The 26,099-nt window shown below is 41.9% G+C and overlaps 1 protein-coding gene across 1 annotated transcript; it reads right to left on the bottom strand.

Annotated features, from left to right (window-relative positions):
* Positions 1–3,147: 3,147 nt before the first annotated feature.
* On the bottom strand, positions 3,148–25,600 carry Rpp30 (ribonuclease P/MRP subunit p30). The gene is made up of 11 exons (XM_021151968.2): positions 25,472–25,600; positions 24,161–24,216; positions 22,903–22,959; positions 22,488–22,562; positions 20,320–20,391; positions 14,443–14,532; positions 8,117–8,233; positions 7,554–7,583; positions 7,120–7,157; positions 6,457–6,536; positions 3,148–4,565 (listed from the first exon to the last, which is right to left on the bottom strand). Exons 1-11 carry the CDS (start codon positions 25,551–25,553, stop codon positions 4,456–4,458), a joined length of 807 nt encoding a protein of 268 aa, XP_021007627.1. The 5' UTR covers positions 25,554–25,600; the 3' UTR covers positions 3,148–4,455.
* Between the last annotated feature and the right edge of the window lie 499 nt (positions 25,601–26,099).

Below are 26,099 nucleotides of genomic sequence, written 5' to 3'. Positions count from 1 at the left end.
GAGAGAGAGAGAGAGAGAGAGAGAGAGAGAGAGAGAGAGAGAGAGAGAGAGAGAGAAACCATGTGTGTTCAGAAGCCCAGAGGCCAGAAGAAGGTGTGGGACCCCCTAGAACTGTAGTTACAAGTGGTTTGAGCCACCCAGCCTGGGTGCTGGGAACTGAACTCAGGTCTGGAGGTGAAGCAAGTGCTCTTAAGTTCTGAGACCCTCTCCAGTCCCACTTCTCTATTTTTAGTTGTGGCCAGAAGTTTCCTAAAATGCAAATCTGACCCAGCCAGTCTCTTTCAAATCCTTCAATGGCGTCCCATTTCTCTCGGGATCACATGCAAACCCCTTGTCTTAAGATATCTTTAAGCTTTGGCTGCTGCTATTCTTTTTCACTTCTGGGGATTAAAGCCATAGCCTCCGAGAGGACGCAGGTGAGTGCCCAAACCTGATCTGTACAGCACCCCGCAGCCCAACAGTGCTCCCATGCCCTCTTCTGTTTTCTTTTGTTGCTTTCTTGTATCAGAATCTCCCTAAATTGACCTGAATGGCTTTGAACTCTTTCTGAGTTTAGGCAATCCTTGAATTTGTGGCTTTCTTACCTTGGTCTCCTGAATAGCTGGACTCTAGGGCTGTGCCTCCAGACCTGGATCAGGAATCCATCTTCTTCCAACACTGGTTGATTACATGTGTGCGTATAAGTGCCACAGCACAAGTCAGAGGGACATTTGTGATAGTCAGTGCTCTGCTTCCAACCATCTTTAAAAAAACAAAACAAAACTGCTTCTTTCATATGCTTTCTTTGGGCCTTTGGCTGTTGCACCTGGTCACCTCCTCTCCCCTCTCTCTTCTCCTCCCTCCTCTCCTCACAGGGCTCAGGGCCAGGTCCACTCTGGACTCTCCCAGAGTCCTTGCCTCTGACTGTGCTCTCCCACATATTTATAATAAACTTCCTCTTTCACCAACCTGGGAATAATCATGTTCTTTCCTTTTAATTTTTCTTTATTAACAACTTACTTTAGATTTCTTAATTAACCCTATTTTGTCTCAATGTGCATGGATCTTTTAACTAACTTTTGTTGAGTGTTTAAGTTAATCTTCCCATCATTTTACACACTGTAGGAGTGAATATTCATATGGGTGCACTGTTTCTACCCAGCCAGTTCTTTTTATTCTTTTTCCTAAAACTGGGAGGATCTCACTATGTAGCCAAGGCTGGCCATAAACTCAAAGATCCTCCCAAGGGCTGAGATTATGGTGTGAGTGACTATAATCTCAGCCCTTGTCTAGCTCTAACTTGACTTACTTTTCAAGAATACATTGTAGAAGTATTTATAAGGTTAACATCAAATTATGGCCACTTTCAAAATAGTCTACAGCCTTTCCCAATTGTGAAAACACTAACTTTGTGTCCGTTTTAAACTTTCCCAACCTAACCAGCAAGCATATCACCAATGACTAGTAAAGTGTGACATTTTCGTACCTGTTGAGTGCTTTTTGATTCTTATTTGCTCGATTGTTTTAAAAGTGAAGTTGGTCCCTCTTGTAATGAGGATCTTATACAAATGTTTTATTTACTGAGGGCATGCTCTGCAGAAGGGGAAATAAGGCAGGATGAAAGAGGGAAGGATGTGGTCTCAGGAGAGAGCTATCCCCAGCTAAGACCTTGAAATACTAAGCCCTTGAAGTGTTCAGGCTCTGGCCCCAGGCTAACCTCATAGTGTAGTTAAGACTGCCCAGGCATCGTAGGGGTAAGGTAAATGCTCTGGGGGAAGCGTATTTCTTAGTATCCAACTCTGAGACATCTGGAGCACAGGTCTGCAATCCTGGGGAAGGGATCTGAACAGACACTAGCACTATTTGTCATGGTGTTGTGTCTGAGACATGATCTGACTATGTAGCCTAAACTGGTCGTGAACTTTGTGTATTGCCCTGCTTTGCTTCAAAGTCATGATTGGCCTTCCCAAGCTTCTTGAATGCTAGGATTACCATTGCAATGGTGGGATGCTGCATGCCTTTTGAAAACAATTCAGGTACGGTGATTCCAGTCTCTTTCAACGATAACTTGAAGACGATTTTCCTAGATTGTATTGTTTCCAGAATATTCTATTTTTTGTTGTTGTTTTTCAAGACAGGGTTTCTCTGTATAGCCCTGGCTGTCCTGGAGCTCACTTTGTAGACCAGGCTGGCTTCAAACTCAGAAATCTGCCTGCCTCTGCCTCCCGAGTGCTGGGATTAAAGGTGTGCGCCACCAGGCCCGGCTCAGAATATTCTAATTTCATAGTGCTAGAGACTGAACCTACAATTCAGTGTGTCACCAGTGAGTCACATTCCTAACTTCTAACATAGTTTTATAGAAATCAATTGACATTTAATTTTCCAGTTTCAATAATCATACTTGAGTCTATTTCAATCTAACATCTTTTTAAAATCTACATTTTGTCCTTTCACTTGTTTTTTTGTTTTAGAGATGGGTCTTGTGTAGCCCAGGCTGGTCTTAAACTTGCTATGTACCCGAGAATGTTGGTGAACCACTGATTCTCTTGTTCTCACATCCCAAGTTCTAGGTAGGGATACAGGTTCACATCACCTCCTGGCTTGTTTTTCTGTGCTCTTTTACAAATTCAGCTTAAATTTAAATCTTTGAACCACCTGAATTTACTGTGGTTGTGTATTGGTGTGATAGAGATCTTAGTTTTTTCTTTTCTCCAAAAGGATAAGAGCAGACAGTGAATGGACACTTTCTATAGGCCCTGCTCTAATGCTTCTATGAATATTAATTATGTAATGTTGGCAGTAATGCCATCTGAAAGGAAAAAGGTGAAGTGAGGTAGAGGGAGATTTCAGTTTGTCTTTAGTCTATGCACTTTAACTTCCCCAGAGAAGCAATGTTCCCAAAGTGAACACCCCAGCACATAACTGGACTGTGACCTGCGCTCCCTACTCTTTCATGGATCATTCCGAACCTGTCTCATTAGGAAGCACAAGTGACCAATGCCTGTACGTGCTCAGTTAACTTTCTCTTTATGAAGATCCAGGCCCTCAGCCCACAGGATGGTGACACTCACACGCAGGGTGTTTTCCCACCTCAATTAACGACTCTAATTACTCTCGGTCAGGCCACGGACTTGTCTCCCAGTGACGCTAGATCATCGATGTTCATGATCACCATGGATGCACATTTTCTTTATTCACTAATCTACTGATGTCTAGGCTGGTTTCTGTGGGGAGTATCCAATGAACAGTCACTGATGCTTGATTTACAGTTATAATTATGCTTTACATATGTGTGCACAAACTCCACAGATGAACCTATACAATATTCTCCCACTATTTTTGCCTCTTTCATTGTAGCTGGCCTCAAACATGTGATTTTTCTGCTTCGGTCATAATTGGGAACCACCACACATAATACTTGTCAAGGATTTTCACTGCTACCTATAAAATTAAGAGTAGGTACTGGTTTTTATTACATATTTTTTGCCATCTATTTGAATATTCATTTCTCTTACTTCTCCTATCACTATGAGAGGAAAAGGCAGTACAAAGCACTGAGACAGCCTTACAATCTGGACTAAAGCTTCACTCACTAACAATGTGCTTACGTGTTAGTACTTGAGCTCAGCACCTATGTCTGCGAAGCTGGCATGAGCACCCTTTTACACACTGCTTTTCTCAGAGCACCAGTCATCTTTTTTCCTTCAGTTAATTCCACATCCCTGGGGGGTCCTTACATCAATATGGCATAAATGCAGATATTTACAGAAATGGCTATCTACTCAGTCTAATGAATTTGTTATTGAAAATTATTTCCAAAGTGTATATATATAATTTTAAATTTGAGCCAAATGCTTTACACCTTATAGAAATTAGGAAAATCACTATTAGCTATTGAGGGATTTCTAACTAAAGGGAGGACTATATCTTAAAGACAATTTGAAGGCAGGAGAGAGCGAATAGAGGGGACAAGTAACTCTTACGAGCATCCTTCTGCTTTTACAAGTTCAGGAGTCCTTTAGGAAGGCTTTAACTCAAGCAGTAAAAAAAGAGCTTAAAAATAATCAGTTGGCTAACGTCACCCCCATAACAGGGCTTAAGTCTTCAAAATAACTACCTTTTTTGGATAGTAAAATTTTAAAATCCGTATGTACCAAGTAGAAAAATGTTAATTTATTAGTTTTCAATGTCTTACAATACACATCTTATTTCAGTGTACCTACTATTATTCATTATTCACATGAAGGATAAAATAGTTTTTCTCTTAAAGTATATCTAAATTAATTAAGCTGTTAGTCTTTAAAAAATGCTTCACTGGGTTTTATTTGCTGTTTTAATGGTCTGAATATAAAGTTGTTTTTATAGACTGTTGGTTTCTAGTTTAATGAAAATATCAACTCAGCAGAGTTTTATTTTTGCAGTGACTGATGAGCTATGAAGGGGAGGAGGCAGTGCGATGGAGACTCAGGACTCGTCTCAGTCCTCACATTTAGCTTTCTTGCACACTGGAAGAGATTCATCATCTGCTTCTGATGGCCGGGGTTTCTTCACTGTAGAAATAATTCCAAAAGCAGTTTTTCTAGTTTCTGTAAAATAGAAATCACATTGAATAAAGATAAAACAGTTTTACTTATTGCTGTTTTTTGAGACAGGATCTCACCAAGTAGCCCAGGCTGGCCTTGAACTCCCTACTCAGTCCAGCCAACTCTGATCCTCCTGCTTTAGCCTCCTAAGAGCCGAGATCACAGGTGCTGGTCTAGCCAGCAATACCCCATTTTCTTTGGCCTATAGCCCGGTAAATAGGAAAACCACAGAGAGCTCTCACGGGTGCGGATGCCATTTATGGTCAGTATTTTACCATCTAGTTTGTTCCTAAGGGTTTCCTCTTAGATAAACTGCAGAGCAGGGATTCTCCATTGCTCTCTCCATACCATCTGATGCAGTCAGAACCAGCCATAAGCATTGGTCTAGCATCTGCTTTATGTATGGTAAAAAGACCATAAGAGAAATCCCAGGCCCGGGTGCAGGAATCACCTTCGCTGCTCCCACAGCAGGGGCTGTGGTGAGCTTACTCTACAGCACACACCATCACTCTCACTAGGTTACCAATGTACAATGTACCAATGTCCAGCAGCCATCTAACATGCGTGCTGGCAGAACACAGAACCAAGCTCACGCTTACCAATCCTTTATGTATGCTAATAATGAAGGGAAAAAGAGGGATTGTTTTGTATGCTCCGGTCAGTTTGGCAGTAGAGTTGAACTTCAACTTAGATTTGTTTTAAGTACATGTTAACAGGCCAGGCACTGTCATATGCAGTATATAAAATCCTTAGCAGTGGTTTTTAAATATTCAAAATGCTGGGTAAGTACATTACAAATAGACATATTAGAATGAAGGCACACAGGACAATCACCGCCTGATGAACTAAGGAAAACACTGAAAAGTGACACTGGGGGAAGGGCGCGGTGAGGAGGAAGGAAGAGCAGAGCTACAGGAGGAGTGGGCTCTGCCTCATTGTGGGCCTCACACTCCACTCAGGTACACAAACCGTACATGTGCAGACCATGGAAGAAGTCCAGGAGTCAGAGGGAACTGTCTCACGAACAAGAGGACTAATGGGAGGTGGTGTGAGGGAGCATGCACGGAAGGACTGGTCTGAGGTTAGGAAGGGAACCTGCACAAAGAGGACTAGTGGGGATCTGGGGGGTGTGGGGACTAATAGCTGTGAGGGGTGTTGAGTGGCAGGGAATATGTACAAGAGACCAATGGGGGTGAGAAAGGAGGGTGGAGGGCATATGCTCAAAGCACATTTATTAGACTTGCAAAAAATGGCCTTATGTAACCTAGTATAATATTTTTACATAACCAATGACATCCCCCACCCCCCAGCCCCTTGGGAAACACACACACAAAATATGTAACCGTAGATACATGATCATGTAAACCAAAACAAGAAACATTCTGAGTTATAATAAAAACAAAAGTTATAGACTGAGTTTAGATAGGTGGATTTAAAAAAATGATGTTTCTGTTTTGTTTTGTTTCTCTGTGCAGCCCTGGCTGTCCTGGAACTCACTCTGTAGAACAGGCTGGCCTTGAACTCAGAAATCTGCCTGCCTCTGCCTCCCAAGTGCTGGGATTAAAGGCGTGCGCCACCACCGCCCACCGACGTTTCTGTTTTTTTTTTTTTTTTTTTTAAAAGCCTCTGAAAATGTGGGCTGGGGACAGTGTGTAGTTTGAAAGAACACATTCAACAGTCATTCTGTAATGCAAACTACATACAATGCACACACTACAGAGAGGAAGGCCTGAAATGAGGACAAGGAACAGTATATGGTTAGAACTGGTTGAGAAGACACCCTTATAAGAACTCTGTAGGAAGGATAGTTAAAGCACATGTATGCCAATTATCTGATGATAACCTGCCTCTAACGAGACCATTCTGATTTTACTATAAATAACAACATGCTTACCTCCATGGAGAAATACGGCTCTGCAATTTGTGGACACAGCAGCCTTGCCATCATTTTCAGAAAGCCCAAACAGCAGTCCTCTGATAGGGTCATTAAAGACTTCAACCCAGAGTCCGCCAAGGATATGAGACAACACAAACACAAACACAAACACAAACACAAACACAAACGAGGGGCAGCTCACCTGCTCACAGTGGCAGACAGACTAATTCTACAGCAGTTCTTAGCCTGACTGAGACCTGTACCCAAGAAGCCTCATTTAACCGTTTTGTCCTGTACAGTCCTTTGTCTCTCTCTTCTGCTGCTTAATCCAAACACCAGGAGAAGAAGAAGAAAGCTACAACTAGTGGTGATTGACTTCCTAGACTGCTGGTCAGTAAACTTACAATTAAATGATAACAAAACACCAGGCTAAATTATAATAGCACTTTTGATTACATTTTGCTAAGGGAAATTCTAGTTCAACGTGATGGCTCAGAAGAATTGTATAGAACAAATGATCAGCAACTCTGTTTTAACATTTAAGGGTGCCTGTTGGCAACCTGTGGCCTCGGATGGATGCCCAAGACCCGCAAGGTAGAAGGAGAGAACTACTTCCTGAAGTTGTCTTCTGATCAATGCCCAATAGGAACACAAGTTTTAAACAGAATACTGAGAGGATACAAGTTTGCCACGTCATACGGTCCTCTTATTTCCAAAGGCTAAAATAAGAAAAATGGAAAATAAAATGAGATATGAGATGTTATTAACATCTTAATTATTTATAGTAAGTACAACTAAGTATCCAAAGATAAGTAAATTTCATAAATTAAGATCCTTATAATTGTGATAAGTTTTTAAAAATATATAATAAACCATATAAAGGGTTGTTTACAAGGTAAAGGGAAAAATAAAATCACTTTATTCTAGTTAATTCACAAATATAAACATACATAGTCAAAACCCGAAGGCAAAATGAATGGGATACATTTCGCAATTACCATTGGCAAATCAGTTACAAGCACTAAGAGGCAGTTCATCTCACTGTCTTGTCAGGTGTTCTAAAAGTGTAATCAAGTTTTGTAACTGCTGAGACAAAGTATTCCATCTATGCTTACCCTTTCTGCAGCACTGGACAGAATTATATTCTATAAAACAGAAAGTGAGCAATATTAATCTTAGATAATTAATAACATAATTGAAGAATTGTATGGAACAAATGATCAGCAACTCTGTTTTAACACTTAAGGCTGAAATACCAAGTTTTATTTTATAAAGATAAGGTAAATAACGAATGAGAAAGCATCAAAAGCTCTCACTCAAGTCACACTCAAGGCAGCCAATTTTAAAAACAGCAGAATAAACTTTGTAAATCAATCTCAGTGAGGATGAATTAAAAGCTGTAACTTTAACTCACTCAGAGATAACCAACTATTATCTACACAAGTCTTTTCATTGTGGCAAACTCCAAATCCCCTATCAAAACTAGAGGCTTTCGGCACGTCTTTCCTCCCTATCTTACTCCTCCCTTGGGAGGTTTCACGAGATCTCGTCAAGCTCATTGAAACTGAAGAATTTAGTGTCTTGAGAATTTTCTGCTGAAGGCACAGAATCAGTTGACAGCACGGACACCCTACTAAACCGTCAGAAGCAGAAAGCATCCTCTGGGCTGGAACTATACCTTTCCTTTGCAGATCTGCATCAAATTGAGGGCATTGGAGATTGTGTACCTTCTCATCGTTGCATCTCTGATAGCAGGACCATAGACAAGTTCAAAGCCCAGGCCTCGCTCAATTGCCTTTACCAGAAATAAAGAAGACAAAGTATAAACCGTCAAAGACAAGTACATTACCTACTTCCCTCTGAAGTCTCTTTCCACCTCCCTTCTCCCCCTCTCTGCATGTCTCCTACATGGCAAGCAACTGGCTTAAACAAAGGCAGGCCCACAGCTCAGCGCCCCTATCCAAAGTGAGAAAACAGACATGAAGGTCTACTTCATGACAGACCTTATGTCAGTGTGGGAAGCTACCTACACAAACAGGACCTGCAGAGGCAGAGACAGCCAAGTGTGTGCAGTGTGCACGTGCACAGGGCTACTGCTCACCTGGTCCAAAGAAAAGGATGTGTGTGCTTCCCTATGCAGGGAATCTGAGCCAACAGAGAGCCAAGCAACTTGACCCAGGAATGAAAGAAAGGAGATGAAGATCTGAAGGGCCGGAGGACCGGGATCGGGGAACCTCACAGCTACGTCATTTACTACACACAGATGAGTAACTGAACAATGACGGCCATGGCTAACAGAATGCTACGTGGGAAGAACAGTGCTACTAAGATAAGCACTGTGGCCAAGACTCACAGACACGTCCCACCCCACATTATTTAACATTGTTTAAGGTTCATTGAAAGCAAGGGGAAACATGAGGGGGTTTTAGATGGAGGTAAGAATCAGACAGGAACTTGCTAAAGTCATGTAGGTCATAGTGGCTCACTGAACAAGTACGGGGAGGACAACTGGCCCCGTCCAGGCAGAACGGTGTCAGTCTCTGTAGGTGAGCTTCTATGCATCTCACTGCTCGGTCCCGAGGGACTGATCTCACAGGCCTGAAGTCACCTAGAGGTATACAACAAAGCTCCTTCTGTTCTCCTTCCTTGACATTTCCTTTTCCATGCTCCACCCCCACCTTTCTTTCATTTTGTCCTCTGGTCTTAAGGCTAGTAGCGTGTAGATTTTCCTACATCTTTTTCCACTTTGAATTCTCTGGCTTGTATTCCTTCTAGGAATGGCATTTGCTGCAACGATCTGGCACTATAATTACACAAGCACCTCACTTCCTTGCCCAGCTTTCGTCTTCTCACAGCTGGTATAACAACTCCTTGTAACTCGAGGCCACGCATGATACCGTTCACTGTGAAATATCTAGGAACTGGGATGAACATGGTGAAGGAAATCCGCAGGTAAAGAAAAACATTGCTAGCTAACTCCTCAGCTATGTCTTTTGCCAAAATGAATTAGACACAGGAGCTCAGTTCACATTTCCCTACTCTTCCAGCTGCAGATGTAAACCACTGGGAAGATGGCAGGATGAAAGGATGTGAGCAATATGGCACTGGATGAGCAGATCCCTGGGTGCCTCTAGGTGAGTGAATTTAAACTTTTCAACTTGTATGGGAATTACAGGAAAAATAAAAACTCCCTTTGAGAGAGAGGAATGGAGAAAACAGGATAGAAATGCCGGCTTATTTTCTTTCACATAGGATTCTGGTCTTGGTACATTAATCAGGTTCACTTTAAAACTGCTAAGAAAACTCTTGAGAAAGAAATTAAAGATAATCTGGTATTGAAGGCTGTTGAGTATTTCTTTCATAAAACTTTACCATTTTAGATGAATAAAAATACAGTCATTACCTGGTCTCCTGCTCCTGAGAGCATTTTTATGTAAATTGCTGAAAGCTCAATTCATGTGATTGTTCATAATAATGTCTTCACAGAGAATGACAGTGCCTGCCTGATTGGCTTTTGTTCTCATGTCTGAACAGACGTGCCTGAATAGGCAGATGATGAGGGGTTTTATTTATTTATTTTTCCTTCTTCTAAGAAATAACAGTCACAATGATGTCACCAAGGACAGCATGTGACGCCTGGATCAGGAGATACTAGTAATAAAATTCCATGTATTAAAAACTTAAGCTAAGCTTTTGAGAAGGAAGGATGGAAACCGATAGTTTATTCCAAAGTAGCATGCTGACATCTTGCCCTAAGAAGAAGGGCCTCCGCTGAACTCAGGATAGACAGCCTTCCAGCATCATCTCCCAATTCCCTGACCAAAGCCACATAAGGAAACAGTGAGTCCCCCTTGCATCTGCTGGTACTGCCTCCCCCCCTCCCCCCGCCCCCGCTGTAATCACTTCCATTTATTTCTTCCACGTTCTTCCAGTTTTGTCACATAAATATAAACAACTGTGAATACGTGTCATGTTTTCTTTTTTCTAACTAAAATGTGGCTTGATATAGTCTTATCTTGCCTGATTTGAAAGCCTTTCCATGTCAGCTTGTAAGTTCTGTTGTCTTTTACAGCTGCCTAGTACTTATAGAGGTGTAACAGGCACAGTGTTTAGAAAGTCTTTACTAACAGACACGGGCTGTTTCAAATTATCAGCAGGATAAACACTAGAGTGGGGCGGCTGGGTACTGTGGGCTGAACTGTGTCCCCATCCATAACAGATATGCTCCATTGCTAACCTGCAGTAGCTCAGACTGTGACGTTCACTAGGGATAGGGTCAGTGTAGGTGTGATGAAATGAGGTGACTGGTACACAAAGGGACACATGTTTACAACAAAGACAGAGAATGGCGCTACTGTGGTCAACAGATCACCACTAGCCAGGACGACTCACATAAAGGCTCCTTGTAGTGTCTGGAGAAAGCACAGCCTGCTCACACCTTGATTTCAGCCATGCTGGCCTTGGAATGGGTAATGTCTCCCATAAGGCCACGTGTTGGTGGCACTGTAGGGCTTATCTACAGGAAGTGTGCTGCTGAGGTTGTAGACCACCCTGCCTCCTGTCCCGTGTCTCTATGTTCCTTCCGGTTGCCTTGCAGTCACCAAGTAGCTGCCTGCTGCCGCCTCACCATCCCAACCATGATGGGCTGTGTCCCCACAATCCTCCTTCTGTGACATTGCTTCTGTGACATTTGAGCAATGAAAATAACTGATATAAACTGCAAGGAGGGAAGGAATGTCTTTTGGTCCATGCTACTGAAAAGAATGCCAGGATCATGGCTTTGTCCTTTATTTCTCTCAATTTTCTGGCCATTGCCAAGTGACAATTGTTGTTTTACTAAATTTTCAATGTGTGTAAGGTGTGCATGAACCACACAAGTTTACCATGATGTACTTACTGTTTTGGCATACCTATAGAAAATATATAAATATATATATTCTGCCCCAAATGAAAATATAGGTACCTGTTTCTAATTTTTTCTCTCTAATGAATAAACGAATAGGGGCTTTTCTTTTCTCTCTGCAGGCTTCTATACCAAATGAAGACTAAATGTAACCTTGTGCAGCCTTTCTGTCCACACCGCCATCTAGCTTTTATTAAACAACACGTGCAAAATGTTCATACCAGAATCATACCATTAAATATTGTATATCCCTCTTGTAAAATTTTTAAATTTTCCAGAATTCTTAAACTGAAAATGTAGGTAGGAATCATGTCAGAAATATCAAGCACTTAAGAGCAACTTTTCTGTACTTCAAAGGAGAACTGGTGGGTGGTGGTGTCCTGGTGCCGACCTTCCGGGTCACTCTCCTCATGTCACCCTAGTACCCCGCTTCCCTCACACACATGTGCCTGCCCAACACTGATAACTAACTAATGACTCACAACATGCATCTTGGCCACGGGGGATTACATATTGTGCATTGCTCATTCTCATACTTTTGACTATCACACGTTACTGTTTCTCCTCAGCCAAGGACACAAAACTATGCATAAGCTCATTCAGGTAAATTGTCTAGAAAATAGGTCTCCTAGTTATGAATGTGAAAATATTATTAAATATACCAAAAAATATGCACAGTGGGCTGCACTATTTAATTCTGGGAATGCTGTTTTGTGAAAAGCATTGGCAGTCTGAGGCTGATAAAAGAGTAGAGCCAAACTTTTTTTTTTTTTTTTTGGGGGAAATTTTTTTTTTTTATTACATATTTTCCTCAATTACATTTCCAATGCTATCCCAAAAGTCCCCCATACCGCCCCCCACTTCCCTACCCTCCCATTCCCATTCTTTTGGCCCTGGCATTCCCCTATATTGGGGCATATAAAGTTTGCAAGTCCAATGGGCCTCTCTTTCCAGTGATGGCCGACTAGGCCATCTTTCGATACATATGCAGCTAGAGACAAGAGCTCCGGGGTACTGGTTAGTTCATCTTGTTGTTCCAACTATAGGGTTGCAGATCCCTTTAGCTCCTTGGGTACTTTCTCTAGCTTCTCCATTGGGAGCCCTGTGATACATCCAATAGCTGACTGTGAGCATCCACTCCTGTGTTTGCTAGGCCCCTGCATAGTCTCACAAGAGACAGCTATCTTTGGGTCCTTTCAGCAAAATCTTGCTAGTGTATGCAATGGTGTCAGCGTTTAGAAGCTGATTATGGGATGGATCCCTGGATACAGCAGTCTCTAGATGGTCCATCCTTTCATCACAAGAGCCAAACTTTTAAGGCAGAGATTGCTTTTTGAAGACAGGAAAAATAAATACACGAGGCCAACAAGATGACCATAAACTTGGAGCCTTTGTACCTAACGGTAGCTAAGTCCCAAGTTCTTGGGAGCTGCTCCCATGTGTGGACCACAGAGGTCATACCTGACAGGCAGGACGCGCACCTGTCCGAAGCCTGTGAGGGAAGCTTGATGGCTTGGCGGCCTTCATTTGATAAGTGAGCTGCTGCATACCATAGATTCCCCACTCCAAGGATTGGTGACTGGATATTTAGAGGTGCCACCACCAGCCTGGTTGGGTTCAGGCTCAGCAGCATGCCAGAGGAGCTGTTGGATGGTTTTCTCTATACATTTTGGGCACTTTTCAAAAACCATCTTAGCAGTATACACTTAGGGTTAGAACATAAGTCATCTTACATTTTCCACACCCAACAGACAATTCACTCCCCTCACTGTTGTCCCTAATCCTCAGGATCAAGCAGAAATTCCACAGGAGAAAAGGGAGACAAAAGTGAAGAAGAAAGGATTCTACTACAGGTAGTAAGGAAACTGTCCACTTTGAAATAATAGTTGACTCCTGACATAAGTTAACCTGGGGTTCGGAATGCTTGCTAAATCTTTTTTCTTGGATAATAGTTTTTGATAAGATAACTGAGTTCTGGAAGTCATTATGCTAAACAATATTTGTAGGCTTTGGCCAGCGAAGTAAATAGTTCCCAGTGGCACTGACCTCATAACTACTGAGTCAGTTACTGGTGTGAGGTAATTGAAACAGGGGTGGGGGTGAGGGGTGGAGCTGGGTGTGAGACTTAGAAGGCAATATGGCAGATAAAAGATGAGGGTATAAAAGAGAAAATTATAGATTAGGATAATGAGAAAAAGTCTATGTCAAGAGGGAGAAAACCTGGCTACCCCGTTGTAACAATTCTTCTGGGAGCAAGCGTGCTTCAGTGCACACTGTCATCTCACTCACCACTCCCTCCTGACTTCACAGCACTTCATTTTGTATCTCAAGGACTTTCTGCGTCTTTACCTTTTCTTTTCCATCTTAATATCAATACTGACGTTTAAGTATCTCTTGTTATTAAATATTGATTTGAGAAATATTTATCATATATTTTAGTTCCTAAGCTTTTCAAAACACATCTCAATAGTTAACTGACTTCTTTCTTGCCTTTTGGGACAAGGTCTAAGTGCTCTGCTGCTGGTCTTGAACTTCTAGCTTAAGTGCCTCTTGAGTAGCTTGGAGTGTCACACACTCAGCTAGGATGCTTTCCTTTCCCGTGTGTGTGTGTGCTCTCACATGTGTGTGTATGTGTGCCATGTATGGGAGCCAGAGGTAGACATCGAGGTGTTCCTCAATGCTTTTTACACTGTCTACTGAGGCAGGGCCTCACACCTGACCCCAGAGCTGCCTGACTCAGTTAGTCTAGCTAGTCAGATTGCTCCTGTCTGTTTCCCCCACACTGAGATTAAAAGCAGGTTGCCATGTTGCCTGGTGTTAATGTGGGTGCTGGAGATTTGAACTAAAGAGCTCATGCTTGCACAGAAAGCACTTTATCCACTGAGGTGCTCTATAGCCCCCACCTTAGATACTTTCTATATTAAGCTTGCTTTCTTCTTCTTTTGGTCAGCTTAGAAAAGCCAAAACTTTTCTAAAACTGCTCCAATTACCAATTACCCAGGTTCTGGTTCCCTAAGAATATAGGTTTCTTCTGTCTCTTTTCTAATCGAAGACACAAACTTCTACAGATCCAAGTTCAGAACACAAAGAGCAATACTTACCACATTAACAGGGGGTCTTTTGAAGTAAAATGGTAATTTCTCTGTTACAGTTATACAGACTAAATCCACATCTAAATGTGTACAAGCAACCTGTCAAGGAGAAAAAAATAGATTAACAGAAAAATAGCACTTACTGGAATGAGAGCCATGGTCATACCCAATACACAGAAACATACATAGAATGGCTTACTCTGAAGATGTCATGATTGCTCTGGGTTGAACTGTAATAAACCTATTATAAGGCCAGCTGTTTACTATTCTTTCAGGCGTGGCTTGGATGGTTTAATTCTCAAAAGTCAGGGCCTGAAGGCCCCCTAACTCTAAGTTTTTATATAGGAATGAGTTGGTCAGTTAGGGTCAGTATCTAGAATATTACATTGAATCATTCCAGAGAGCAGAAGGTAACTGCTCTAAAATCTGAGGAATTGGCAGGCCAGGATGAATGCATGCATAGTGCATTTCTGTGCAAACCATTCTCCAGAGCATTTTTCTGCCAGGAATTAGCCAGGCTTGTAGTTCCAACCAGACTACTCTGTGGCTAAGAAATAGCCCGGCACAGCTGATGGCCTTTTCTTCATATCCTCACAGGAACAGTTTAACAAAGAGTTCAAGCTGAGCTGAGAGAATCGAATGAAAGTGCATTTTATCATGTGTGTTGAGCCATTCTCTGCACCCACCTCTAAGAGTTGTGAAAGTACATGTATATGTCACATAGAAAATAAATGAATAGCCCCTAAGGTAAACAAAATACTTATAGAGGAAAGTGAAGCTATTGAAAGGTTATAGATGCAAGTGAGAAGAGGCCGAGATGACCATCTTTCAGCCTCTACTTTATATATACGTTCTTACATATGAATGAGTTGTTGAGTTAGGATCAGATTTATAGAGGTAAAGAGAATTGGCTGTTCTGTACCATGTGGAAAATATTACTTCTGCGGCTGAAGAGATGACTGGGCAGGTAAGAACATTTATTTGTTGCTTTGTTCAGAGGACCTGGGTTCAGTTCCCAGAACCTACATGATGGCTTACAATGATCCATAATTCCAGTTTCAGGGGATCCAACACCTTCTTCTAGCCTCTGTGAGCATGAGGCAAAGATGTGATGAACATGAACATATGCAGGAGAATATATATATATAATACATTATTATATATATTATATATAATATATACATATATATTATAATATATAATATATACATAAGAAAAAAATTATTAAACCACCTCTACCCAGAGAGCCAATGCATTCTTGCTAAGTCAGTGTCTGTAGTAAGAATAGGCGAAAGGTGGTGTAAGAAACAGGGCAGATGGTACTGGTGATACTGGTAAGAGGGGCACAGTTCTTCAGCAGTGACAGATGTCATATCGCACCCATTTTCCTCAGAATGTCAAGCTTCAGTCATTCTTGCCCCGGCCCCATGGCTTAGTGGTGACCAGAGACCGTCTGGCTTGAACACAGTCGTAGTCCCATGGTAAGCCTGAGAAACGATGTTCTGACAGAAGCCCTTGGCTCCTAAAGAATCTGCACGTCTCGACTGTTCCAGCTGTCAACTCACAAAGAGTGACTGAGAAAAGCTCTGAAGAGGAACTGAGCTGAGTTCAGCATCTGTCCATTTCTGGTAACACAGTGAGGAGCACTCTGGCAGGAGCCTCCACCCTTTTACTTCCCGACATTGCTGAGGATCAGACCTGGGTCTTGAGAATGCCAAGTGTTCTCCCACTGAGCCACAGCCCCGGTAACCACTGAAATTGATATGCTCAGTCCAGCACTATCACCTATAAACATACATTTTAGAGACTCTAGGATTATATTCTATAGCTATAAATTCCACAAAGGCTAGGGACAATAGATCAAGAACGGTCACTGCCAGGCCAATCACAAAAAAGAGGACAGAATAAAAAACTGTTCCATTCCACTTAAGTAAATTATGACTCCCTTCCATTGGTCTCTTAAAGAGCAGAATATGCCACTCTTTGTAATTACAGAACTCATATACTGTAAGGTACAAAAAGCATGGTGACAGGAAGGAAAGAGGGAGAAAGGGAACAAGAAGTAGGTGAATATTTCTGAAAAAGCACAAACGAATGCTTGCAGTAGCTGCCCCTGGAGTGATGGAGCAGGGAGCTGTGGTGGGGAGGTATTTCTGAGGAGATGCATGAGGAAGTCAGTGTTGGCTGCCTCTGGAAGGCCTGGTTTCTATACACACACTCCTGTGCGTTTGAAGTTACTCTCTCTCACGAACCTAATTAGTTTTAATGAGAACTCTGTTCAATGACTCCCTAGTAAGGCTGAACTGGGTTACTTCCCAGTTCATGCATTGCTTGTGTCTTCCTCTCACGGACCTATGGGGAAGGCACCGGGAGAAGGACATCACTGCTAAGAACTTTCAGCCACAGAGGACAGCCTCATTTGGCTCCTCTGACCTCTTGAATTTAAATGTTTCAAACTGTATTATTTGGTGATTAAACTTTCTATCAATCCAAACGTTCAATTGGCTCACTCAAAGAACTATGTGATGCAGGGGCACATGCCCATGTTCCTGGCACTGGGGAAGCTTAATCTAATATTCCCCAAATCATTAAAACAGTTGAACTATGTCTAAAATAGTTTTAGAGCTAAGTATCACAGTTTTCTCAGGAAATTGGTAGATTATATATGAATTTACTTGGCCATCTTTAACCTTTTTGGGGAGAGGAACAGAGAAATCTACGATGGTTTAAGAAAAGTTTGTCACCATGAAAATATCCAAGCATATGTATATTTTGTTGTTATGGCACACAGGACCCAGAAGGGTAGTAGGTCTGTCACCCTTCACCCTGGGTATCTTTCATTGGTGTCAGCATTTATCATTCCACACAAGGAAAAGTCAGGCTTTCCAAGGCAGAGACGCCCATAAACAGTACCTCTCAAATGCATTTGTGCACAGAAGTCATCTAAAAACTACCACAAACGGAGCTGGCGAGGCTATATTTCCAGTGATTCATCCAATAGATTAGAGCTAGTAACCTGTCATTTAATAACTACCCCAGCGAAATCTGAAGCTGAAAGACTCAGACCATGTCCTGAGGATGCTACCTTGGAAGATGCATGAAGACATCTTTCACATCGTCCTGCAAAGGCAAGGTCTGAAAGACTGCAGGAGCAGGACAAGATCAGAACGTTTTAAAGCTACTTCCCTGCCCGGGGTGGTGGTTGTCTTAGAACTCACTATGTAAACAAGCTGGCCTCAAATACAGAGATCCACCTGCTTCTGCCTCTGAAATGCTGGTAATGGAGTTCTGGTAGTAAGGCCACCACACCTGGCCCTCAGAGATCTTTGATGACTACTTGCTTAATCACTCCTTAACCTATCACAAATACTTGAGAATTAATACACTCTTGCATTTCATAAAAGAAGCCAACAAAGGCAGGGTGTTGTGGTTTGTGTGTGCACAGGCATCTTAGATAAGCTATGGCTCTGCAGGGTTTCCCTCGGTTAACATAGTTAGCAGTTAAGGCTGAGCACCGTTTCAGCCTCCTTAGTCAATGGCTCCCTCTACTGGATAAACTCAGGGAAGAAAGATGTGCTTAAAAAATGGTCAGCTTCCCAGCACTCGGGAGGCAGAGGCAGGCGGATTTCTGAGTTCGAGGCCAGCCTGGTCTACAAAGTGAGCTCCAGGACAGCCAGGGCTATACAGAGAAACCCTGTATGACTCCCTTCCATTGGTCTCTTAAAGAGCAGAATATGCCACTCTTTGTAATTACAGAACTCATATACTGTAAGGTACAAAAAGCATGGTGACAGGAAGGAAAGAGGGAGAAAGGGAACAAGAAGTAGGTGAATATTTCTGAAAAAGCACAAACGAATGCTTGCAGTAGCTGCCCCTGGAGTGATGGAGCAGGGAGCTGTGGTGGGGAGGTATTTCTGAGGAGATGCATGAGGAAGTCAGTGTTGGCTGCCTCTGGAAAACTGTGATACTTAGCTCTAAAACTATTTTAGACATAGTTCAACTGTTTTAATGATTTGGGGAATATTAGATTAAGCTTCCCCAGTGCCAGGAACATGGGCATGTGCCCCTGCATCACATAGTTCTTTGAGTGAGCCAATTGAACGTTTGGATTGATAGAAAGTTTAATCACCAAATAATACAGTTTGAAACATTTAAATTCAAGAGGTCAGAGGAGCCAAATGAGGCTCCCGAAAAATGGTCAGCCCGAAAACAAAGTAACATTATATATGGACTCAACAAGTTATATTTAGAGACATAATATGCGTGCAATAAAAATTAATGAATAAGTGGTCATGGATTTGAAACTGAGTGAAGAGGGGTTTGGAGGAAGAAAAGGAAGGGAGAACACAGTTAAATTACAATCTTAAAAATAAACAACAAGAAAGAAAATAGTACAGTTAAAGAAATGGGTGTAAGATTAAAAGATGCAAGACCAGCATTCTTCCATGCATTATTGTTTTGGCAGATAGAACCTCTTTGAACCTTAGTTAGGTAAACATTCATAACTCCATCTAAAAGTAATTATACCTCATTTCTGTCAGTAAAACATACTCCTTTAAAAAGTGTTTCAGGCTTTTCTCCCCACTTTAGTCATTTAAAAGGACAGGGGCAGTCTATCCTGAAGACAAAGTGAGCTAAGCTTCTTGCTCTTCTGAAAAAGCAACAAAAGGTCAATTCTAAGAGAACAAAAGGAACTCAACTCACAAAGGCTCTCAAGAGTACACAGGGGAATCATATGGCATGTGATTGATTCTGAGGAACTTCTGGACGACTAAGGGCTGACACTCACACTGGCTTATGGATTACACCTCAGAGCTTGCAGAGGAGGAAGCTGGACCAGAGAGGGGCTTGCCCTTTCTTCTATCACTGGTAGGAGTAAGTAAGAACAGAAAGTGCAGTGGTCATGGAGTAAAAGAGATGAATTTGCCAAGGGTAAATGTTAAGTGAACAAAGTATAGAGAAAGAAACAGGAGAAAACTCATGAGCTATTTCACATCAACTCCATCAAATGTCTATCAGGATGGCTAAAACCAAACCAAACCAAACCAAACCAAACCAAACCAAACCAAACCAAACCAAACCAATCTGCCACTTAAATATGGTCCCACGACAGTGGTTTACAACCAATGAGTTTTAACCCCTTAGACAGGAGTTGAAAGATCCTTTCACAGGGGTCATATATAAGATATCCTACATATCATATATTTACAACTTTATAATAGTAGCAAAATTACAGTTATCAGATAGTAATTTAAATAATTTTATAGTTAGGGGTCACCATAACATGAGGAACTGTACTAAAGGGTCATAGTATTAGGAGAGTTGAGAACCACTGCCCTATGAAATCCCAGAACCTAGAGTGCAAACACAAAGTTCTAAGTTCACAGCTGGGGCCTGACATCAGCTTTAATTGTAAATTTGACAAACCTAGAATCACCCGGGAAGAGTCTCCATGAGGGACTTATCTACACTGATTTGGCCATAGATTATGTCAATGGGGAATTATCTTAATTGAGACAATCAATACTGGAAAACTCAGTCCATTGTGGGAAGGACTAATCCCTAGGCAGGGAGTGGGGTGGTGATGGTAGGGTCTTGAAGTGTTTCAGAATGGAGAAACAGCATTACACAAGCAACCTCGTGCACACATATGCAGTCTTCTCTGCTCCGGACTGTAGACATGTCAGCAGCTGTCTGAAACGCCTGCACTGGCTTTCCCACAGTGATGGGCAATAACTCATCTTTCTCCCTGTTGCTTTTTACCTGGTTCTTTTATCACAATGACAGAAATGAAGCTGGAAGCGGGATGAACAGAGCACCCACTGTGGTATAACAACACACTTATATCTAAGGAGAAAACGTTACTCTGTTTCACCTGTCACTTACATGGAAAAGCTTTTCTGTCTTTGGAAAGACTGCAACAATATCATACAGCCGGACCCTTGATGAAGTTGCTCTCTATAAGACAAAAAGAATGTTATCATCCAGTAACAAAAAATATGAAAAGATGCTTGGTCGTCTATCAATACTAACCATCCTCAAACTTCAACCAATTCTCCCGCCTCAGCCTTCTGAGTGCTGAGGTGTGAGGTCCCACACCTGGCTGCAAGTCCCTGTGTTCACCAGCACTCACTCGAGAGCTAACATGGGAGAGCACACAGTTACAAGTCAGAGAGCGTGGCTAGATTTCCATGACTGATTCAAGTAAAGAGATGGGAGCCGTTTAGGGAACAAACATCCTTTTTAATCCAAATTTGTAACCATTCAGAGAATATAGAGAAATGCTAAATTACCTGTTGTTTTTAAAAAATAGAAGAGTAAATCCCGAGACAGCTTTCTACTGTACAAAGTAGAAACTTCTTTCCACTATAAAAATATGACTAAACTCTCGGAGCTGTAAGCCTGCAGCTTAGTTTGTATGGGAAGGAAAACACGGAGACAAGCTGATGCCCAGTTTCTTGGAGTAAGAAAGAACGTGTCTTATTTTGTATTTTACAGAGCTCACAGTAAAAAGACTTTGCGTTTAGGGAGACTTTTAGGTAGTTTAGAGAAGCTTGAACTTTGAGTACTGGGATTAAAGAAGTGTGTGCCAACACAGCCTGCTGAGGCTGAATGAACTTTTGAAGTGTTGAATGTTTAAAGACTGTGGGATTTTCAAAAGTTGGAATGTTTTTTTTTTTTTTTAAAGATTTATTTATTTATTATATGTAAGTACACTGTAGCTGTCTTCAGACATTCCAGAAGAGGACGCCAGATATCGTTGCGGATGGTTGTGAGCCACCATGTGGTTGCTGGGATTTGAACTCTGGACCTTCGGAAGAGCAGTCGGGTGCTCTTACCCACTGAGCCATCTCACCAGCCCCAAGTTGGAATGTTTTATATTACAATACTATTACACATATGAGATCCTGGGGATGAACAAGAAAGGAAAGGTAATGGCTTACCAGTGATGTGTTTGTGTGTCAAGCTGACAAGAGGTCAATTATGCTGCCTACTATCAACTTGAAGCTAGAGGCATTTGGGAAGAGGGAACCAATTGGGATGAGGGAATCAGTTTGGCCCCTACCAAACTGGTGTGTGGTGCATTTTATTGAATGATGATTGATGCGGGAGGGCCAGCTAATTATGGGCAGTGCCATCTTAGGATGGTGGTCCTGGGTGCTTTAAGAAAGCAGATTGAGCCGGGTGTGGTGGCGCACGCCTTTAATCCCAGCACTTGGGAGGCAGAGGCAGGCGGATTTCTGAGTTCAAGGCCAGCCTGGTCTACAAAGTGAGCTCCAGGACAGCCAGGGCTACACAGAGANACCCTGTCTCGAAAACAAAAAAAAACAAAAAAAAACAAAAAAAAAAAGAAAGCAGATTGAGCAAGTCATGAGGAGCAAGACAGTTAGTAGCGTTCCTCCATGGCCTCTGCATCACTTCCTCCAGGTTTCTGCCTCGGGTTCCTGGTCAGACTTCTTTTAATGAAATGATGGAATATGATGCTGAATTGTAAGCTGAAATAAACATTTTCTCCCCAGGTTGCTTTTGGCCATGGTGTTTTATCATAAGAAAAACACTCAGTGGAATTAGTTTAGTTTGTCTATTATTATTATTTGGTAGACATAGCTAGATAAGACTGTTTTATATGTTGTGGGTAATTCACATGACTGTGACACACAAGCTCACAATAAAAATACTGCTCAGTATATATTAAAATGCCAGATATAAGAAAATACTTTTGGTCTAGGATAGGTGAATACACCAGTAAAGCACATTTACTGTTTAACAGGAAAACCTTAAACCTGATAATATACACAAGAATGAAAAAATATATTCAAATGTACAAGCCCTGAATGCTGGAACCATGGGATATTCCTTGTTTGTCTGTTGGCACCTGTTAGCTTTTTGGAAGAGTCACACATTGTGCAGCTTCTACACACAAGAGACACAGGCAGGTGTCATGGATTTGAGGGATACAGGGGGTGAAAGGATAGGGTGAGATGGAATAGAACAATAGTTAACATTGGTTAATATAATTTAAGAGGCAAATGGAGAAAAAATAATAAACTCACCAAAACATTACAGTGAGCTGGATCTGTAACTATAATTGTCAATCTAGTTAAAATTTTAATTGGTCTTGATTTTCCCTACGAACAAACAAACAAACAAACAAACAAACATTATTAAAAAAGATAAAGCGCAAATGAGTCATTATCTTTTTACCAGTGGAAAATAGTAAAAATTATAAAGCATGCTTGTTCTACAGGAATTTATAACAGCAGGAGAAGACACTAAGTTTATCCAGTATCACATGATGAAGAATGTAACAGCCATAGGACTTGGAGAAGGAAGGGTACCCAGCATGACCTGATGGGCAGTAAGAAACTGCCTGGCAGGAGGAGGCAGGTGAGGCTTAAATTAGAGAACACCAGGTGAAGGTGGGCATGTTTGAATTGAATGAACAGACTTAAAAGACACAATGCCTACCTGTACAATGGGTAAAGTTGTGAAGAGTTCAGAAACTGCTACTGGCTTTTCAATTTCCTACAACAAATGAGACACAGCTGCTCTGGTTACACGATAAGGAATGAAGCACAGCAAAACACTTTAAGTGCCTTTCAAGGGGGTGGGGGGGATCAAAGAAAGCTAACTTCTAGTATTCAATAGCTTTTGTTTTTCTTTCTTTTTTAGTTTTTTTTTTTAAGAATCATTTATTTTATGTATATGAGTAAACTGTAGCTGTTTTCAGACACACTAGAGGAAGGCTACAGGTCCCATTACAGATGGTTGTGAGCCATCATGTGGTTGCTGGGAATTGAACTCAGGACCTCTGGAAGAGCAGTCAGTGCTCTAAACCACTGAGCCATCTCTCCAGGGTATTCTCTTTCTTTTTTAAGGAAAGAAACTAGAGAGCAGAAGTTAAGAGTAGATGCTAAGAACATCAGAGGTTAGGAGTAAAGGTCAGACGGTGGTGGTACATGCCAACATGCTCTTAACTTCAGCACTCAGAGACAGGAGGATCTCTGAGTTCAAGGTCAGCCTGGTCTAGAGAGTGAGTTCCAGAACAGCCAGGGCTACACAGAGAAACCCTATTAGGAAAAACAAAACAACCCGCAAAACCAAAAGCAAATCTTAAAGACAGAAATGACACACATATAGTTGTTTGCCTAAAAAGAGATATACATATTGACAGTCTATCAAGGAGAGAAATCAATCAATGAGTTCATGAGACCATGGCACAGTAAACAAGATGCCATGCTTTCAGTTCATTTAATGGCAATGTACTTTTAAACATCTTTGAAAGTAACTTAGTTAAATAAACACAACATTAGGAATCCTTATTCTGCATTAGAATTTTTCACAAACAAAACAAAAATCATTTGTATGAATATATGTTCAATTGCTAAAGTAAATAAACACATCTTCATGGGTTGGGAGTCTGAGTGAATTAACTAAAGAAGGAGAAGGTGAGCAGAGCCCCAGCATTTGTCTCTTTCTGCTTCCTGACTGAGGAGAAACTGTGACCAGCCACTTCACGCTCCTACTGCCATGATGGACTATACTGTCAGAGGATAAGCAAAATAAACTCCTCCTTCCTTAAGTTGCTTTGCAGGTATGTGGTCATAGCAACAAGAACAGTTAACTAGTACTTACACTTGTCTCTAGATCCATATTCCCAACACAGACACAAGTATTTATACACACTTGTATTTAGCAACCAATTACGCGAGAAATTCTACTTTACCCGTTTCTTTTCCTTAAAGTCAACAATGTGATTGATGGCAACAACCGAATATCCCACTGAAAAGAAAAATAGATTATTTAAAAAATATTCTTTCTTGTTCACAATGATCATATTGATAAGAGATTCAAGAGTCTGGCATGAGAATAGGGATGTAGCTAAGTGTCAGGATGCTTGCTAGGCATACACAGAGTCCTGGATTCAATTCTGAGACCTGGAAAATAAGGGGACGGGGTAGAGGCAGATCCTGAGCCCTACTGTTTATTGTGACTTAAGGTGAAGTTTCAGGTTCTTCACCTGTCACATGATGTTAACAGCAGACAGGGCTTTAAAGTGTCATGAAAATGAAGTGAAACAGCACCAGCATTTTAGAAGAGTGTACATACTTAGCTGCCATATTTAGAAGCCAGGCACATAATTTAGGCTGCGGTTCATATTAATACAATGCTAAAGACTCAAGTTTTATGTCTTTCTGTCACCTTCGTTATCATTCCTTTCTTCTGCGATCCCCCTCACATTTCCTCCCTTTCCTACAGAGCAATGGAGTGGTGACTCCCTCACATCTCTTTTGAGGTACTCTACAATAAGAGATGAGGGACACTACAGGCTTGCCTTACCATCACAACAGTTTGTGACAAGTGCCCTGTCCCCAATACATTTAAATCACGACTCCCGTCTTTAAGTTGCCTAAAAATACTGACAGGATAATAGGGTGTTAATATTAAAAGACTAATGCATGGCAATGACAAAATAGCGGCCCTTCCTCTTCCCAGTCAGCCCAATAACCCCCTACTTTCCTTCCTCTCGAAGGGATTTGAGAATCTATTATTTGGCAGGCCCTATGCCAGGTGAGAGCTCACATGATCAACGTTCATCATCAAGGCACTTGGGATGCTCGAGAGAAATAAGGTAACGCCCTTCCCATTCTCTAAGCTCCCACAGCAGTTCCTTCCCAGCTTTCTGTATTTGACAGATGCCGTGTGTCTCAAAGGGGGCTGATACCAAAAGCACTGGCTGAGGGGACCAGTCCCTGTTCCTATCATCCATCAGCTCGCAGGCTCTATGCTAATGCCTCGACCCCTTAGGCCTCCGTTCTCTCCCTCTGCACGAATGACTGGGCAAACACAAGCAGCAACAGCTTTGTCAAGAGCCCGAGTTTCTCACCCAGGGGATCGGTGATACTGCAGCTATTCTATTATCTATCTGCCTCTAGGGACGTCAGGCAGATCACACGAGAGACCCGAATGGCGCCTGAAAAAAACTACCAAACAAAGCTGGATGGTGTGGGGGACAGAGCCAAGCCAGTAGACTCACGGTGAGCAGCAGTCTCCACGAGTCCGCGCAAAGCCTTCAGGTCTGAGCCCGCTCTTAGATCCAAATCTGCGAACGCCGCCATGCTGACATCCCAGGAGCACCCGCGCGCCAGTCTGCGCAGCCGCCGTATTGTCCCTCAGGCATGCTGGGAGTTTTAGGTTGTTCCTTGAGCTTTCTGGGATTTGTAGTTTTCCCTTCTCAGTCGTCTTGGGTCTGCAGAGACTTTCCTATTCCCTAGAACCCAGCCAAAGTTAGTGTGTTGGGACCTACAGCCTCACTTATTCATAATTTGAACGGGAATGTTTGGTACTCTCTGATGGGGCTCAAATCTCCCATGCTCCTACCATAGAGCAATGCAAAGTGATTCATTTTAAAGGCACCCATAGAGCATACTGATGTCAAGGAGACATTTCTAAGGTCTTGAAGCCTGTTTAAAGCTCTGGGGAGCGGGGCGTGGTGATACACGCCTTTAATCCCAGACCGGGGAAGGCAGAGAGAACTCAGAGTTTGAGGCCAACCATCTTTATACCGAGAGTATCAGGCCAGTCTGAAATACAGAGTCTCAAAAGTAGATAAACTAACAAATAAATGAAGATACATGGGAAGTTATTTTTCTTTCTTATTTCCA

The sequence above is a fragment of the Mus caroli genome, chromosome 19, assembly GCF_900094665.2.
Source record: "Mus caroli chromosome 19, CAROLI_EIJ_v1.1, whole genome shotgun sequence".
NCBI lineage: Eukaryota > Metazoa > Chordata > Mammalia > Rodentia > Muridae > Mus > Mus caroli.
Note: the sequence above shows the minus strand (reverse complement) of the source record. Positions and strands in the feature narration are given on the sequence as shown.